The 18,217-nt window shown below is 42.8% G+C and overlaps 1 protein-coding gene across 1 annotated transcript in view; it reads left to right on the forward strand.

Annotated features, from left to right (window-relative positions):
* The window catches only part of POLR3A (RNA polymerase III subunit A), a 259,739-nt gene that overhangs the window by 93,963 nt on the left and 147,559 nt on the right, over nucleotides 1–18,217 (forward strand). Inside the window, exons 8-10 of the mRNA XM_077259406.1 lie at nucleotides 8,445–8,581; nucleotides 11,378–11,481; nucleotides 13,932–14,073. Coding sequence (XP_077115521.1) covers nucleotides 8,445–8,581; nucleotides 11,378–11,481; nucleotides 13,932–14,073 — 383 coding nt within the window. The remainder of the gene's footprint in view (nucleotides 1–8,444; nucleotides 8,582–11,377; nucleotides 11,482–13,931; nucleotides 14,074–18,217) is intronic.

Genomic DNA, 18,217 nt, shown 5'->3' on the forward strand with positions numbered 1-18,217 from the left:
TTCCAAATGGCGCTCCATCCCTTCCGAGCCCTCCCATGCGCCCAAACGGTGGTTCCCCCCCACATATGGGGTATCAGCGTACTCAGGACAAATTGGACAACAAATATTGGGGTCCAATTTCTCCTGTTACCCTTGGGAAAATACAAAACTGGGGGCTAAAAAATAATTTTTGTGGGAAAAAAATTTTGTTTTATTTTTACGGCTCTGCATTATAAACTTCTGTGAAGCACTTGGTGGGTCAAAGTGCTCACCACACATCTAGATAAGTTCCTTAGGGGGTCTACTTTCCAAAATGGTGTCACTTGTGGGGGGTTTCAATGTTTAGGCACATCAGTGGCTCTCCAAACGCAACATGGCGTCCCATCTCAATTCCAGTCAATTTTGCATTGAAAAGTCAAATGGCGCTCCTTCGCTTCCGAGCTCTGTCATGCGCCCAAACAGTGGTTTACCCCTACATATGGAGTATCGGCGTACTCAGGACAAATTGTATAACATCTTTTGGGGTCCATTTTTTCCTGTTACCCTTGGTAAAATAAAACAAATTGGAGCTGAAGTAAATTTTGTGTGAAAAAAAGTTAAATGTTCATTTTTATTTAAACATTCCAAAAATTCCTGTGAAACACCTGAAGGGTTAATAAACTTTTTGAATGTGGTTTTGAGCACCTTGAGGGGTGCAGTTTTTAGAATGGTGTCACACTTGGGTATTTTCTATCATATAGACCCCTCAAAATGATTTCAAATGAGATGTGGTCCCTAAAAAAAAAATGGGGTTGTAAAAATGAGAAATTGCTGGTCAACTTTTAACCCTTATAACTCCCTAACAAAAAAAAATTTTGGTTCCAAAATGGTGCTGATGTAAAGTAGACATGTGGGAAATGTTACTTATTAAGTATTTTGTGTGACATATCACTGTGATTTAATTGCATAAAAATTCAAATTTGGAAAATTGCGAAATTTTCAAAATTTTCGCCAAATTTCCATTTTTTTCACAAATAAACGCAGGTAATATCAAAGAAATTTTACCACTATCATGAAGTACAATATGTCACGAGAAAACAATGTCAGAATCACCAGGATCCGTTGAAGCGTTCCAGAGTTATAACCTCATAAAGGGACAGTGGTCAGAATTGTAAAAATTGGCCCGGTCCATAACGTGCAAACCACCCTTGGGGGTGAAGGGGTTAAATTTATCCACTGACCGCAACCTAGTAGAGGAGTCACACATCTCACTATCTCCATATTCCCCATCAATCAACATCATATTGGATTTATCCCAATTGATTCTTAGGCCCGAATAACTCCCAAATTCCTCAATAATGGCCTCCGCCCCAGCCAGGGCCCCCTCAGAGTCCTCCAGGAAAAGCAAAATGTCATCAGCGTATAACGCTTTTCAAGTTTCAGAAAAGGCGTTATTCACTCTTATTTTGGCCACTGGAGAAGAATATAACAATCGCACCCAAGAGATGAATTTAGGTCCAAACCCCAATCGTTCCAGTACTGACCACAAATACCTCCACTCCACACAGTCAAAGGCCTTATGAGCGTCCAAGGAAACCACAACTCGTTTGCCGACATTATCGGAAGGGATTTGCAAATTTAAAAACAACCTTCTCAAATTGAGTGCCGTTGACTTGTTGGGCATAAAGCCTGATTGATCAGGGTGAACCAATTTATCAATCACCCTAGTCAACCTATTCGCCAAGGCTTTTGCCAAAATCTTAATGTCGGCCGTCAGCAGTGAAATTGGTCTATAAGATTCTGGTAATTGTAGATCCTTGTCGGCTTTAGGGATAACCACCACCACAGCCTCTCTCATCGACAATGGTAACTCCCCTCTTTCCAGTGAACTATTACAGACCCCTACCAGCTTGGCCAACAGAGTATCCTTCAAAATCTTATAAATCTCAGCTGGGATACCATCCGCCCCCGGAGCCTTACCCCCAGCCACTCCTGCCAGAGCAACCCCCAATTCTTCCTCCCCTATCGGCTCCTCCAGCGACTCACATTCCTCCTTACTCAACCTAGGCAGGTCAATCCCCTCCAAATACCTGGTCATATCCTCAGACCCTTTCCCCACGCTAGAGGTATATAATTTACCGTAGAATTTTCTAAATGCTTCCAGAATTTGTTCCCCCCGAGTAACCAACGTCCCGTCCTCAGTTTTAATGGCGTAGACATGTGAGGAGCTCCTCTGTGCAGATGCTACTACAGAAATTAAGTGTCCCACCTTTTCCCCCTCTGAATAGAAAGTTTCTCTTTGAAAAGCCCTCGACCTCTCTGCCTTTTTCAGATGTAACTGATTAACCTCCTGCTGAGCTACCTTCATACGGTTCCGGGACTCCTTGGTGCTATGGGCCCCCAACGCCGCCTCAGCTGCCTTCAATTCTTTCAAAACCGCTTGATCCTGTGCTCTAGTCCTCGTTTTATGTCTGGAAATGTCCCGAAACAGAATACCCCTTAAATACGCCTTCATGGTGTCCCATACTACATGACTTTCTGCGCTCCCTTCATTAATCTTAAAAAAAACTCCTCTATCTCTACTCCCACCCTCTCCATATCCAAAAGTTGCATCCAAGAAGGGTGAAGCTTCCAACCTGTCCTCCCCAATCCAGCCTGACCTGATAACTTCAAAGAGACCTGAACTGGGCTATGATCTGATAAAATCCTAGGACTATATTCCACCCCACTTAACAATTCGTTCATCCCATCATTGCCCAAATCTACATCGATTCGTGACATAGAGCCATACGTAGTTGAATAGCAGGAGTAAGAATATGTATAAACATTACGTACCCTCCATAAGTCAATCCAGCCTATTTCTCTAAGATAATTTCCAAAAGGGGTGCCGTTGCCATCCCTGCGCACCGAGGCGTGATTACTCTTGTCCCAGTGATCATCTGCTATATTGTTCACATCTCCCACCACTAGAAGGGGAACTCCATCCCACCCTCTCATAGATTCCAATATTTCCTGAATTTTCTTGCCCGAATACGGCGGGGGTACATACAATGAAACGATACAAACCAAACGGTTAAAGATTTTACACACTAAAAATACAAACTGACCATCCTTATCAATTTTAACCTCTATTTCCTCAAATGGAGTATTTGTATGGATTAAAACAGACACCCCCCTTGCATAGTTAGAGAACGTCGAGTGATATGCCTTGCTCACCCATCGCTTCTGTAACATATCAACTTTTTACTCCACTAAGTGGGTTTCTTGCAGGCAAATCACCGAGGGCCTCTGTTTCAACAAATACTGGAATAATGCCGCCCGTTTAGTAGCGTCCGCCAACCCCCTAACATTCCAACTTATAATTTTAACGTCCCCTCCCATTTCCTAAAGAAAAGCAACATATACGAACAGTCTCCCCCAGGTCTCCACCAATACCCACCTCCCCCCCTCCCTTCCCCCCAACCAAACCATCCTCCCCCATCTGAAACTCAACAAAATTCAGATATAACAAACTTTCTTTCTCTATATGAGAACTGAGAGTGCTTAGAACAATCTAGAACAATGCTCTTTACCATCCCTCTCTCCCCCTCCCACCGCGACCAATATGAACTATTCATTGCGCCGCCGAACACAGTGTTTTAACTTTGGGGAGCATTTTGTCGGAAACCACAAGGCGCGCTCAAAGACCAGAAAAAGGCACAGCCGGTGAAATCACGGATCTTCAGAACTAGACTCAGCGGTTCCGGTCCGTGCCAATTTTATTGGCATTAATATCCAGCCAATGCATAGCCTCCTCCGGACCTTGAAAAAAGTGAACACGATCCAGTGCCACCACCCTAAGCTTAGCCGTGTAGAGCATTGAATATTTTAGGTCCAGTTCTCGAAGCCGTCGCTTGACCTCACCAAACTTCATTCTAAGTTTTTGCACCGACGCCGAATAGTCCGGATATATGGAGATCCGATTTCCGTCTATACTCAAGCCGTCACTGATCCTGGCCTTCCGTAATAGGGTTTCCCGATAGTCCAAGATTTTTGCCAATATAGCTCTGGAGGGAGAACCAGGTGGCAGGGGCCGGCTGGGGACTCTATGAGCCCTCTCCACCGAGAAGTGATTTGTGAGGTCTTTGCCTCCCACCGAGTTCTTAAGCCATGCCTCAATATACACTCACTGGCCACTTTATTAGGTACACCATGCTAGTAACGGGTTGGACCCCTTTTGCCTTCAGAACTGCCTCAATTCTTCGTGGCATAGATTCAACAAGGTGCTGGAAGCATTCCTCAGAGATTTTGGTCCATATTGACATGATGGCATCACACAGTTGCCGCAGATTTGTCGGCTGCACATCCCTGATGCGAATCTCCCGTTCCACCACATCCCAAAGATTTCATGTTGTTTACGCCAAATTCTGACCCTACCATCCGAATGTCGCAGCAGAAATCGAGACTCATCAGACCAAGCAACGTTTTTCCAATCTTCTACTGTCCAATTTCGATGAGCTTGTGCAAATTGTAGCCTCAGTTTCCTGTTCTTAGCTGAAAGGAGTGGTACCCCATGTGGTCTTCTGCTGCTGTAGCCCATCTGCCTCAAAGTTCGACGCACTGTGCGTTCAGAGATGCTCTTAGGCCTACCTTGGTTGTAACGGGTGGCAATTTGAGTCACTGTTGCCTTTCTATCAGCTCGAACCAGTCTGCCCATTCTCCTCTGACCTCTGGCATCAACAAGGCATTTCCGCCCACAGAACTGCCGCTCACTGGATTTTTTTTCTTTTTCGGACCATTCTCTGTAAACCCTAGAGATGGTTGTGCGTGAAAATCCCAGTAGATCAGCAGTTTCTGAAATACTCAGACCAGCCCTTCTGGCACCAACAACCATGCCACGTTCAAAGGCACTCAAATCACCTTTCTTCCCCATACTGATGCTCGGTTTGAACTGCAGGAGATTGTCTTGACCATGTCTACATGCCTAAATGCACTGAGTTGCCGCCATGTGATTGGCTGATTAGAAATTAAGTGTTAACAAGAAGTTGGACAGGTGTACCTAATAAAGTGGCCAGTGAGTGTATTCAGTAGGGTTATTCCCCTCCACCTTCTCCGGCACCCCAATTAGTCTCAAATTATTCCTGCGGGAACGGTTTTCCAAGTCATCTGTTTTAAATTCCAATTCTGCAATACGTTGGATATATTTCTTTTCTCTTTTTAACAGTTCGTTAGTCTGATCCTCCACACTGCCCACACGTTCCTCCTCCACCTCCACTCTCCTCTCCACCTTGCGCATAGCAGAGTTAAGGGACTTCATTTCAACTTTGAAATCATCCACCCTCATGTTCAACGCGGCCAGGGCAGATTTGCAGTGTATAACAGCAGAAAAAATGTCCTGCAGTGTTGGTTCCCCCATGTTTAGGTGTTGCACGTCAGAATCATCAGTCAGCACTGGGCTAGCAGCAGCATTCTCACGATCAGTGCTGTGCACTTCCTGAGGTCTGCCTGGGGAAAGCTGTTCCTCCTCCATACTGGGAATGTCCTCCCCTCCTCTCCTCTGCCTTTGCGGGGTCTCCCCTTCTCCAAGCCCCTCAGGATCTAGCAGCAGGGCACCCCCCTCCTCCGTGCGGGCAAACCGCTCCAGCCGGGCGATTACCTCCAGCCTCCGGCGGTATGAAGCGCTGGCTTTAGCCGCCTCCTCCTCAGCCACGGCGCCATCTTGGATTTTCGTGCCTGCTGCCGGCGCTGACAGTTTTCGGAATGGCATCGCCGCTCCTCTCCGCCCGTTGCCTCCTGTGATTTCCTCCTTCCGCAGGGGTCCAGCGATGCACCCCTGCCCAGAATCGGCGTTCGGCGGCGCCTCTAAGGGTAAGATATAGGAACGGTACGGGGAGAGAGAGCCGTCGCACGTCCTCTCACATCGCTCGTTAGGCCACGTCCAACGTAGGCACATTTTCAGTAGGCCAGGAGACATAGGCTAATATATTTTTAAGTTGACTTTTGAATTTGTTTTTTCTTTGGTTGGTCAAGAAACACAGCTATTGTTCGTATCAGCTGGATGTTGACTTTTGGGTTGCTGTTTGCTGCAACTCCTTGTCTGATATCTTTATGGGACAGGGACATGGGGTAATTAAACAATAGATGTTTGTAAACTAGCCTAGCTGGTTTGATGACCTGCAAAACAGATGGACGAACTATGCAAATTGTTTAAATACTCATGGAGAGTTAAACTTATTCCATCTCCCCCTTCGACCTGTGGATGATCGCTTGAAGGACAGTTGAACTATATAAGGGGGTTATGCCTCCGTACCAAGTGACCTGACAGAACAACAGCCAGGACACCATAACTCCATAAAGAAACACTCTACCAGGACAACATAGCTTCACCAAGAAGGACCCAGATTTCACATTCTATAGTTTGTCAGCTTAGGGGACTGGGCCCCAGCTGAAAAAAATAAATATCAACTTCATTGACAATCACTGAACCCATGGATACCTTTGGAAAAGCCAGGTTAGGACCCATCCGGTCACCTGGCTCATTGGAGACAACCTGAGAATCCAGGATTGTGAGCCTCCGGTCACCTGGAACCCATGGATTCATTTGGAGAAGCTAGGTTGAGTCCATCTGGTCACCTGGCCACGGCTCTGCGTTATAAGCTGTAGTGAAGCACTTGGGGGTTCACAGTTCTCACAACACATCTAGATAAGTTCCTTAAAGTGTCTACTTTCCAAAATGGTGTCACTTGAGGTGGGTTTCCCCTGTTTAGGCACATCAGGGGCTCTCCAAACACAACATGGCGTCCTATTTAAATTCCAGTCAATTTTGCATTGAAAAGTCAAACAACGCTCCTTCCCTTCCGAGCTCTGCCATGCTCCCAAACAGTGGGTTACCCCCACATATGGGGTATCGGCGTACTCAGGACAAACTGCACAACAATTTTTGGGGTCCAATTTATTGTGTTACCCTTCGAAAAATAAAAAAAATTTGGGGGTGAAAAGATCATTTTTGTGAAAAAAAAGGATTTTTTATTTTTTTGGCTGTACAGTATAAACTTCTGTGAAGCACTTGGTGGGTCAAAGTGCTCACCACACATCTAGAGAAGTTCCTTAGGGGCTCTACTTTCCAAAATGGTGTCACTTGTGGGGAGTTTCAGTGTTTAGGCACATCAGGAGCTCTCCAAACGCGACATGGCGTCCTATCTCAATTCCAGTCAATTTTGCATTGAATAGTCAAATGGCGCTCCTTCCCTTCCGAGCTGTACAACAATTTTTGGGGTCCAATGTCTCCTGTTACCCTTGATAAAATAAAACAAATGGGAGCTGAAGTAATTTTTTTTGTGAAAAACATTAAACATTTAAACATTCCAAAAATTCCTGTGAAACACCTGAAGGGTTTGTGGTTTTGAGCACCTTGAGATGTGCAGTTTTTAGAAAGGTGTCACACTTGGATATTTTTTTATCATATAGACCCCTCAAAGTGACTTCAAATGTGATGTGGTCCCTAAAAATAAAAAAAAATAAAAAAAATGGTGGTGTAAAAATTAGAAATTGATGGTTAACTTTTAACCCTTATAACTCTCTAACAAAAAAAAATTTGGTTCCAAAATTGTGCTGATGTACAGTAGACATGTGGTAAATGTTACTTATTAAGTATTTTGTGTGACATATCTCTGTGATTTAAGGGCATAAATATTCAAAGTTGGAAAATTGCAAAATTTTCACCAAATTTCAGTTTTTTTTCACAAACTCAGGTAATATCAAAGAAATTGTACCACTGTCATGAAGTACAATATGTCACAAGAAAACATTGTCAGAATCATCAGGATGAAGCGTTCCAGAGTGTTAACCTCATAAAGGGACAGTGGTCAGAATTGTAAAAATTGGCCCGGCCATTAACGTGCAAACCACCCTTGGGGGTTAAGGGGTTAAATTCAGAAACATGTATGCTAGATTTGCACTTTTTTTCTGCCTATGCACACTAGTGTGACTTTTTAATTTTTCATTAAAGACTACTAAATTTTATTCAACACGCTTTCTATTTCTATAAATGGTCTTTAGACTGCTCCCCATAATTACTGTTTGAGAAAAGCTCTCTTGATAAGAACATAAAAATTTAAGCTAAATTAAATGGTGGACTGAAAATATGTAAATTTGGAAACTCAGGGCAGCACCATGAATAAAATAAGAGCAACATCTGGCCACTTTTGACCTGGCGACAGCTCCTCTAACCTGTCAATCAACTTGAGTGAGTTGGTGAGATACCAGCCAAGGGACTGCATAGGATTAGTCAGGTCTTTCAGGTCAGTCCTCAGATGGCTTTTTAAATTGTTTTTCCTGAAGTAAGAGTATTTCAGAGTAAACCAATACCTGGCTGCAACAGTGCAAATAGGTTCTGATTCATACTCCCTTTTTTTGGACTGCCTTCATCTGATAAAAATGTCCGTTTATTACATAAAGCACCTTTATTTTCCTTTATTTTTTTTTTATTATATTTTTACGTTTTACAGGTCGTTTCAGAGGGAATCTTTCTGGCAAGAGAGTAGATTTTTCGGGGCGCACAGTCATTTCTCCTGATCCAAATCTTCGTATAGATGAAGTTGCTGTTCCCGTACATGTGGCCAGAATACTTACTTTTCCTGAAAAGGTAAACTTGCAATGAACGTTAATGCTTGAACTACTAAATTTAATATCGTTCATTATTTTGGTAAAGTTTGTCACTGGTGTGACTGTTATATATTCACCACGTAGGCCACACCGACACTGCTGTCTGTATTCACCACGTACGCCGCACTGTCACTGCTGTGTGTATTCACCATGTACCTCGCACTGTTACTGCTGTGTGTATTCACCACATACGCGACACTGACAGCCAGTGTCGGACAATATTCACTGTTTGCGCTGCAGTGGTGTTCAGTAGTGAATGATACATGTGCACGCCGTCTGCAGAAGAATTACGCTATGTGAGCACATTGAGCATTTGATTGCAGAAATTTATGCAAGGTTTCTACTTCTCTTAACAGGAAAAACGCTGCAGCGAAAACGCACGTTTTTGCCGTGTGTTTGTATGCGTTTTTGTATGCATTTTTGTACAGCAATGAAGGCTTTTTTTAGCTAAATAAATATATTTAAAAAAAGGTTTTGTGATGTAATTTCTGCATAATTTCTAGCAACCAGACAACCCCCAGATGTACTTATGCTGGCAATCAGATGTAAATCATTCAGCTGCGGCAAGAACAACTAAAACTCTGAGCACTAAAAAATACCTGGAGGACCCCCGAGCGTGCTCGAGAAATCTCGAGTAACGAGTATATTCGCTCATCACTAATAAAGATGTATTATTGAACAAAAAAAATTGTGATGTTATTTCTTGTCCAACCTCTTCTTTTACATTTGTCCAACCCACACTCCATTACACACACAGATAGATATAAATATAGATAGATAGATAGTTAATAGATAGATATAGATAGATAGATCTATAGATAGAAGGAATGATAGAAGGAATGACAGACAGACAATAGCTAGACAGGCAATAGATAGAAGGAATGAGATATAGACAGCTAGAGCTATACATAGATCGATAGATATTATCTATCTATAGATCTGTCATCTATCTAGCTCATTCCTTCTAATCTATTCTATCTATAATCTATCTCATTCCTTCTATAGATACAGTTAGGTCCATATATATTTGGACAGAGACAACATTTTTCTAATTTTGGTTATAGACATTACCACAATGAATTTTAAACAAAACAATTCAGATGCAGTTGAAGTTCAGACTTTCAGCTTTCATTTGAGGGTATCGACATTAAAATTGGATGAAGGGTTTAGGAGTTTCAGCTCCTTAACATGTGCCACCCTGTTTTTAAAGGGACCAAAAGTAATTGGACAGATTAAATTTTAAATAAAATGTTCATTTTTAGTACTTGTTTGAAAACCCTTCGTTGGCAATGACTGCCTTAAGTCTTGAACTCATGGACATCACCAGACGCTGTGTTTCCTCCTTTTTGATGCTCTGCCAGGCCTTCACTGCGGTGGTTTTCAGTTGCTGTTTGTTTGTCGGCCTTTCTGTCTGAAGTTTAGTCTTTAACAAGTGAAATGCATGCTCAATTGGGTTGAGATCAGGTGACTGACTTGGCCATTCAAGAATATTCCACTTCTTTGCTTTAATTAACTCCTGGGTCGCTTTGGCTTTGTTTTGGGTCATTGTCCATCTGTAGTATGAAATGACGACCAATCAAGTTTTGCTGCATTTGGCTGGATCTGAGCACACAGTATGGCTCTGAATACCTCAGAATTCATTCGGCTGCTTCTGTCCTGTGTCACATCATCAATAAACACTAGTGACCCAGTGCCACTGGCAGCCATGCATGCCCAAGCTATCACACTGCCTCCGCCGTGTTTTACAGATGATGGGGATGCTTTGGATCATGAGCTGTACCACGCCTTCACCATACTTTTCTCTTTCCATCATTCTGGTAGAGGTTGATCTTGGTTTCATCTGTCCAAAGAATGTTCTTCCAGAACTGTGCTGGCTTTTTTAGATGTTTTTTTTTAGCAAAGTCCAGTCTAGCCTTTTTATTCTTGATGCTTATGAGTGGCTTGCACCGTGCAGTGAACCCTCTGTATTTACTTTCATACAGTCTTCTCTTTATGGTAGATTTGGATATTGATACGCCGACCTCCTGGAGAGTGTTGTTCACTTGGTTGGCTGTTGTGAAGGGGTTTCTCTTCAACATGGAGATTATTCTGCGATCATCCACCACTGTTGTCTTCCGTGGGTGCCCAGGTCTTTTTGCATTGATGAGTTCACCACTGCTTTCTTTCTTTCTCAGGATGCACCAAACTGTAGATTTTGCCACTCCTAATATTGTAGCAATTTCTCGGATGGATTTTTTCTGTTTTCGCAGCTTACGGATGGCTTATTTCACCTGCATGGAGAGCTCCTTTGACCGCATGTTTACTTCACAGCAAAACCTTCCAAATGCAAGCACCACACCTCAAATCAACTCCAGGCCTTTTATCTGCTTATTGAGAATGACCTAACGAAGGAATTGCCACACCTGTCCATGAAATGGCCTTGGAGTCAATTGTCCAATTACTTTTGGTCCCTTTAAAAACAGGGTGGCACATGTTAAGGAGCTGAAACTCCTAAACCCTTCATCCAGTTTTAATGTGAATACCCTCAAATGAAAGCTGAAAGTCTGAACTTCAACTGCATCTGAATTGTTTTGTTTAAAATTCATTGTGGTAATGTCTCTAACCAAAATTAGAAAAATGTAGTCTCTTTCATCAGGCGGCACATTACTCCTGCTACAGCAGACTTTGTGGGCACTCTTTACTTGGGCAGATATCACTTTCTCAGTTAACTCGGTTGAACATGTCTAATTTTTTCTTGAACACTGTCTTTTCTCACATTATTTTTTTTTATGTGCAGGTGAACATGGCAAATATCCATTTTATGAGGAAACTGGTACAGAATGGGCCAGATGTTCATCCAGGAGCAAACTTCATCCAACAGCGACATACCCAGATGAAGAGGTTGGCCTTTCCTTTGTTTGTGCCTTGCCTTTTAGCCTTTGTGGAAATACAGTGCCTTGCGAAAGTATTCAGCCCCCTGGAACTTTTCAACCTTTTACTACATATCATGCTTCAAACATAAAGATATGAAATGTAAATTTTGGTGAAGAATCAACAACAAGTGGAACACCATTGTGAAGTTGAACGAAATGTATTGGTTATTTTAAATTTTTGTGGAAATTCATAAACTGAAAAGTGGGGCGTGCAATATTATTCGGCCCCTTTACTTTCAGTGCAGCAAACTCACTCCAGAAGTTCATTGTGGATCTCAGAATGATCCAATGTTGTCCTAAATGCCTAATGATGTTAAATATAATCCCACCTGTGTGTAATCAAGTCTCTGTATTAATGCACCTGCTCTTTGATAATCTCAGGGTTCTGTTTGAAGCACAAAGAGCATCATGAAGACCAAGGAGCACAACAGGCAGGTCCGTGATACTGTTGTGGAGAAGTTTAAAGCTGGATTTGGATACAAAATGATTTCCAAAACTTTAAACATCCCAAGGAACACTGTGCAAGCGATCATATTGAAATGGAAGGAGTATCATACCAGTGCAAATCTACCAAGACCCGGCCGTCCCTCTAAACTTTCATCTCAAACACGGAGAACTGAGATGCAGCCAAGAGGCCCATGATCACTCAGGATGAACTGCAGAGATCTACAGCTGAGATGGGACAGTTTGTCCATAGACAACATTCAAATTGGCTCTTCTGAGAAAAAGAGGACTTAAACTCTATAGCGCCACCTGTTGGAAGTAGCGATCCTACAAGTCACAATCAACCCTTTAACGAGTCGTGCAATATGACTTAGGATAAAAGCCAAATCCGTATCTCAATTTGCAGACAGTGTTTCGGGCTTTTGGCCCTCGTCAGTGCGAAGCATGAGAACTGATTTGGCTAGGTGAGAGGCTCTGGACTGGGGTCTAAGGGGTATCGTTTCTCCTTATGGAGAGTGACATACCAGCTGGCTTGTCAAGGTAAGGAGGCTTATTCGCCATGCAATGCTCCTCTGGGAAATTAAATATTCAAATTGCCTCTTCTGAGAAAAAGAGGACATAAACTCTATAGCGCCACCTGTTGGAAGTAGCGATCCTACAAGTCACAATGAACCCTTTAACGAGTCGTGCAATATAACTTAGGATAAAAGCCAAATCAGTATCTCAATTCGCAGACAGTGTTTCGGGCTGTTGGCCCTCATCAGTGCGAAGCATGAGAACTGATTTGGCTAGGACAACTATCAGTCGTACACTGCACAAAACTGGCCTTTATGGAAGAGTGGCAAGAAGAAAGCCATTTCTCAAAGATATTCAGAAAAAGTGTAGTTTAATCTTTGCAACAAGCCACCTGGGAGACACACCAAACGTGGTAGAAGGTGCTCTGGTCAGATGAAACCAAAATCGAATTTTCTGGCAACAATGCCAAACGGTATGTTTGGCATAAAGGCAACACAGCTCATCACCCTGAACACACCATCCCCACTGTCAAACATGGTGGTGGCAGCATCATGGTTTGGGCCTGCTTTTCTTCAGCAGGGACAGGGAAGATGGTTAAAATTGATGGGAAGATGGATGGAGCTAAATACAGAACCATTCTTGAAGAAAACTTGTTGGAGTCTCCAAAAGACCTGAGACTGGGACGGAGATTTGTCTTCCAACAAGACAATGATCCCAAACATAAAGCAAAATCTACGATGGAATAGTTCCCAAATAAACGTATCCAAGTGTTAGAATGGCCAAGTCAAAGTCCAGACCTCAATCCAATCGAGAATCTGTGGAAAGAGCTGAAAACTGCGGTTCACAAAACGATCTCCATCAAACCTCAATGAGCTCGAGCTGTTTGCCAAGGAAGAATGGGCAAGAATTTCAGTCTCTCGCTGTACAAAACTGATAGATATATACCCCAAGCGACTTGAATCTGTAATCGCAGCAAAAGGTAGCGCATCAAAGTATTAAGTTAAAGGGTCGAATAATATTGCACGCCCCACTTTTCAGTTTTTGATTTTACACAAAAATGTAAAATAACCAATAAATTTCGGTCAACTTCAGAATTGTGTTCCACTTGTTGTTGATTCTTCACCAAAAATTTACATTTGGTATCTTAATGTTTGAAGCATGATATGTGGGGAAAAGGTTGTAAAGTTCCAGGGGGCCGAATACTTTCGCAAAGGCACTGTATATTAGATTGTTTTTTTTTACTGTATTTACCATGCACCGCTCAGGGTAGACATGATCCGATGAATGGAAATGTGTCCTTGATAGAGAGCAACAGCAGGGAACCTGTCTCATTGTTATAAAGTCAAAGGCATAAAGGCACCCATTTTGGAAATTGTAATTTTGCAGAATGTATTTTTCACAGCGAAGTATCTTTTGTATTTTCTTTGTTTGTCTCTATTGTAAAACTTGCTTTTGCAGGTTCCTTAAGTATGGTAACCGTGAAAAAATGGCTCAAGAGCTGCGATATGGAGACACAGTGGAGAGGCACCTCATAGACGGCGATATAGTTCTTTTCAACCGACAGCCATCCCTGCATAAGCTCAGCATCATGGCTCACATAGTGAGTACCACAGGATTGGGATGTTTAGTGTATGGAGGGTGTAATGAAATATGTATAGGTATATGTGTGGCCGGCAGTTAACTAGCATCTGTCCTCAGGCTGCAGGTCTCACCAAGGTGATTATATGTTATCCTGAGAAAAGGCAGTTTTCCTGTTCTCAGACCACAAGGGGCCTTCCTGGAAAGACATAGAATTGGAAACATTTAACACCTCTGATGCCTCAAAGGAAGATGCCAAATGGGATCTTGTGCAGCCTGACAATTTCTGTTTATTATGAGAAAGGAAGGTTACACAAAGAGTTTCAGAGAAAAATAATGTATTCATTGGTGGAGTGGCCATGGTCCAATCACAAACCAGCAGTTGGAATATTAACCTGAGAGGCTGGTCTAGAAATTTGACCTCCAAGTTGACTCTATAAATTAGGCCTTTACATTTAGAAAGATGTTCACATGTGGGGGCTGCCTGGAAAGCTGATGTGAGCCATTCCATATTTCTCCCTCCCTCAGGGACAGAATACCAGACTGCAAAGTTTGATATTTCTGTAAGTTCTTCCTTTTTATTTTATAACTGTTTTTGCATATTTGTACGTCACTTTTTATTTCCATATTTTTATATCTTTTTTTGTAGGCACTGTACTTTTTATATTAAAGCTTAAAACTTTAATAAGTCTGAACCTTGTATGCTCTAAAGAATCCATAGCCTTAAAGTCTGTCATCCTGGTGATTTGCAGACAGTAGTAGTAGTATTTCCAGGACTCATCGCCCGTGTATTTGGTGAGTGGTGGCAGCGTATATGAGCGGGGTGTGTGTACTGTGTCAGGGTGTGATTTGTGCTACCATTGCAGCATAGAACAGAGGTTGAATGCTGGACTGAGTGAGAGGAGACAGACTAACCCTTGCAGGTGCAACCCCAAATCACGTGCTGAGAAGCGGGTACGTGACCGAGGGATATATACTTAAAGGATCCGTATGTAATCCGTTTGCAATAAGATGATGCGACTTCCTCGTATTTATGTATCTGTATGACATCCATATTTCTTTACATTTCTCACTGCCTTTCCCCAATGAATTTAATGGCACAATAGGCTGAAATGAGGAAAATGTGTGTGTATTTCTCGCAAGTCACACTGATGGTCCGTGTGGTGTCAGCTGACACCCAGCGGCGATTGCGTGCTCACAACCTCTAAGGTCGGTATGTAAAAACCAACCAAGACTTAGAGTACGTCCAACTTTGGGAAGCGGTTAAATACCTGGGAGTAACAATTATAGCCAGATCACAGGAGTACTTTACTCTTGATTCATATTCCAAATGCTTGGATATATTTTTTGGCTACACAGTTACGCTGCTCTAAAGCTTTGAACGGTGTGGAATGTCTGAATGATTAATGATAGAGGGGACTGATTGGAAGTCCCGTTGTTGGTCTTGGAAATGAGTCACTCTAAAATAAAAAGCTTAACATGTGCAACACGAAATTTAATATATAGGTTTGGGATAGAGGTAAAGACTAGTGATGAGCGAGTATACTCGTTTCTTGAGATTTCCCGAACATGCTCAGGTGGTCTCCGAGTATTTTGGTGTCCTCGGAGATTTAGATTTTGTCGAGGAAGCTGCATGATTTGCAATTGCTAGACAGCCTGAATACATATGGGGATTGCATTACAAACAGGCAAGACTTAATAACACTCATTTGATGCATATGTTATAGGAATGCCCAAGAATTGGTGACTATTGGAAAGGGTAGCTATACTTATAAGCACAATTTTTGGACTATAAATTCAATTGGGACCCAAAATATGCATACTTGGAATGTTGGGTGATAGGGTGGACTCAGATTCCCCTATGGCACTGGCAATTTTTATAATTCTATTTCAAGCCAGAAAGTTGATAGCATTGCACTGGATGGATCGCTTTCCACCAGGGTTTGAACAATTAAAGTCCAGAATTTACAACCTCCTGTGTCTACAGTGAGGAATATGATTTAAAAAGAAAGCCCTTAAGAAAGATATAAATATTTTGGAGCAATGGTTGACTACGCCGGTTATTGCATCAGAGACCCTCCTTAGTAATACCATTATGGACTGCCTAACCCCTTACTGCCAGTGGATGGGATAGTACGTCCAATGGCAGTACCCCCGCTTTGATGTGAGCCCACATCAAAGTCGGGATATGTCGGCTGTTTTGAACAGCTGACACGTGACCACAATAGGCCGCTGTCAAACTCTGACAGCGGCATTTAAAGCACATTTCCAGCCATCGCTAATCGGCGTAGCAAGAAAAAAATTGAAATGCCAGAATTATGGGGTTTTATTGTTCGCCTCGATATTGCATTAAAATGCAATAACGGGCGATTAAAAAGAATGTCTCTGCACAAAAGTGGTATCATTAAAAACATCAGCTCGGCGCACAAAAAATAAGCCCTCACAAAACCCTAGATTACGAAAAATGGAGACGCTTCGGGTATCGGAAAATGGCCCAATTTTTTTTTTATTTTTTTATTTTTTTTTTAGCAAACTTTGGATTTTTGTTTTCACCATTTAGATAAAAAGGAAGGTAGACGTGTTTAGTGTCTATGAACTCGTAATGTCCTGGAGAATCATAATTGTGGGTCAGTTTTAGCATTTAGTGAACCTAGCAAAAAAGCCAAACGGAAAACAAGTGTGGGATTGCATTTTTTCTGCAATTTTACCGCACTTGGAATTTTTTTCGAGTACACGACATGTTAAAACCAGTGATGTATTTCAAAAGTAGTACAACTTGTCCCGCAAAAAATAAGCCCTCACTTGGCCAAAATGACGGAAAAATAAAAAAGTTATGGCTCTGGAAAGAGCGAAAACCGAAAAAAAAAAAGCTCTGGTCATGAAGGGGTTTATTTTTACTCTGTAGCAATGTGTGTAAGTATAAGTGTTGTGGAGACACTGGGGTCAGTGGGTGCTCTCGTCCGCTGGCCCAGCTTTCTTTAGAAAGACTGCCTGGACCAGGGCTCATACCACTGAATGCCCACTCTCTCTGCCCGTGGGCAAAACACTACTCAGACAACACAGGGTGAGGGTAAAACGGTGTGTCAATAATTTATTGAACCACCAACCCACAATAACGTACAGAACAGTCCCAGCAAATACCCAAGATGTTGCAAATTAGAGTTTGACCCTTCCACTTACTCGACCGGAGCTGCTTCTTTGTATAGTTCTCAACTGGCCTTCAACCAGCATCCAGAGGTCAGAGAGAGATGTGAATGAGGCCAACCTGCATTGTCCAATTATGTAAGCTATTTGCATAGTTTTCCCTCCTCTGTTTGGGTATGCCCAGAAAGTGGCTGGCATAAACAATGTAAGTAATCAACATATCAGCATACATCATTGTTCAGTGGCATGCCTTAAGGTACTGTCACACCGTGCAATTTTCGTCGCTACGACGGCACGATCCGTGACGTCGCAGCGTCGTATGAGTATCGCTCCAGCGTCGTAGACTGCGGTCACACTGTGCAATCACGGCGCTGGAGCGATGCCGAGGTTCGCTGGTAACCAGGGTAAACATCGGGTTACTAAGCGCAGGGCCGCGCTTAGTAACCCGATGTTTACCGTGGTTACCAGCGTAAAAGTAAAAAAAAAAAACCGTACATACTCACCATCTGATGTCCGTCAGGTCCCTTGCAGTCTGCTTCCTGCTCTGACTGAGTGCAGCCGTACAGTGAGAGCAGAGCGCAGCGGTGACGTCACCGCTGTGATCTGCTCTCACTTTCCGGCCGGCGCTCACAGTCAGAGCAGGAAGCAGACTGCAAGGGACCTGACGGACATCAGATGGTGAGTATGTACGGTTTTTTTTTTTTTTTTACTTTTACGCTGGTAACCACGGTAAACATCGGGTTACTAAGCGCGGCCCTGCGCTTAGTAACCCGATGTTTACCCTGGTTACCAGCGAACGCATCGCTGGATCGCTGTCACACACAACGATCCAGCGATGACAGCGGGAGATCCAGCGACGAAAGAAAGTTTCAAACGATCTGCTACGACGTACGATTCTCAGCAGGGTCCCTGATCGCTGCTGCGTGTCAGACACTGCGATATCGTAACGATATCGCTTAGAACGTCACGAATCGTACCGTCGTAGCGATCGTAATTGCACTGTGTGACAGTACCCTTACTGT

This window comes from Ranitomeya variabilis, chromosome 4 (genome assembly GCF_051348905.1).
Source record: "Ranitomeya variabilis isolate aRanVar5 chromosome 4, aRanVar5.hap1, whole genome shotgun sequence".
Taxonomy (NCBI): domain Eukaryota; kingdom Metazoa; phylum Chordata; class Amphibia; order Anura; family Dendrobatidae; genus Ranitomeya; species Ranitomeya variabilis.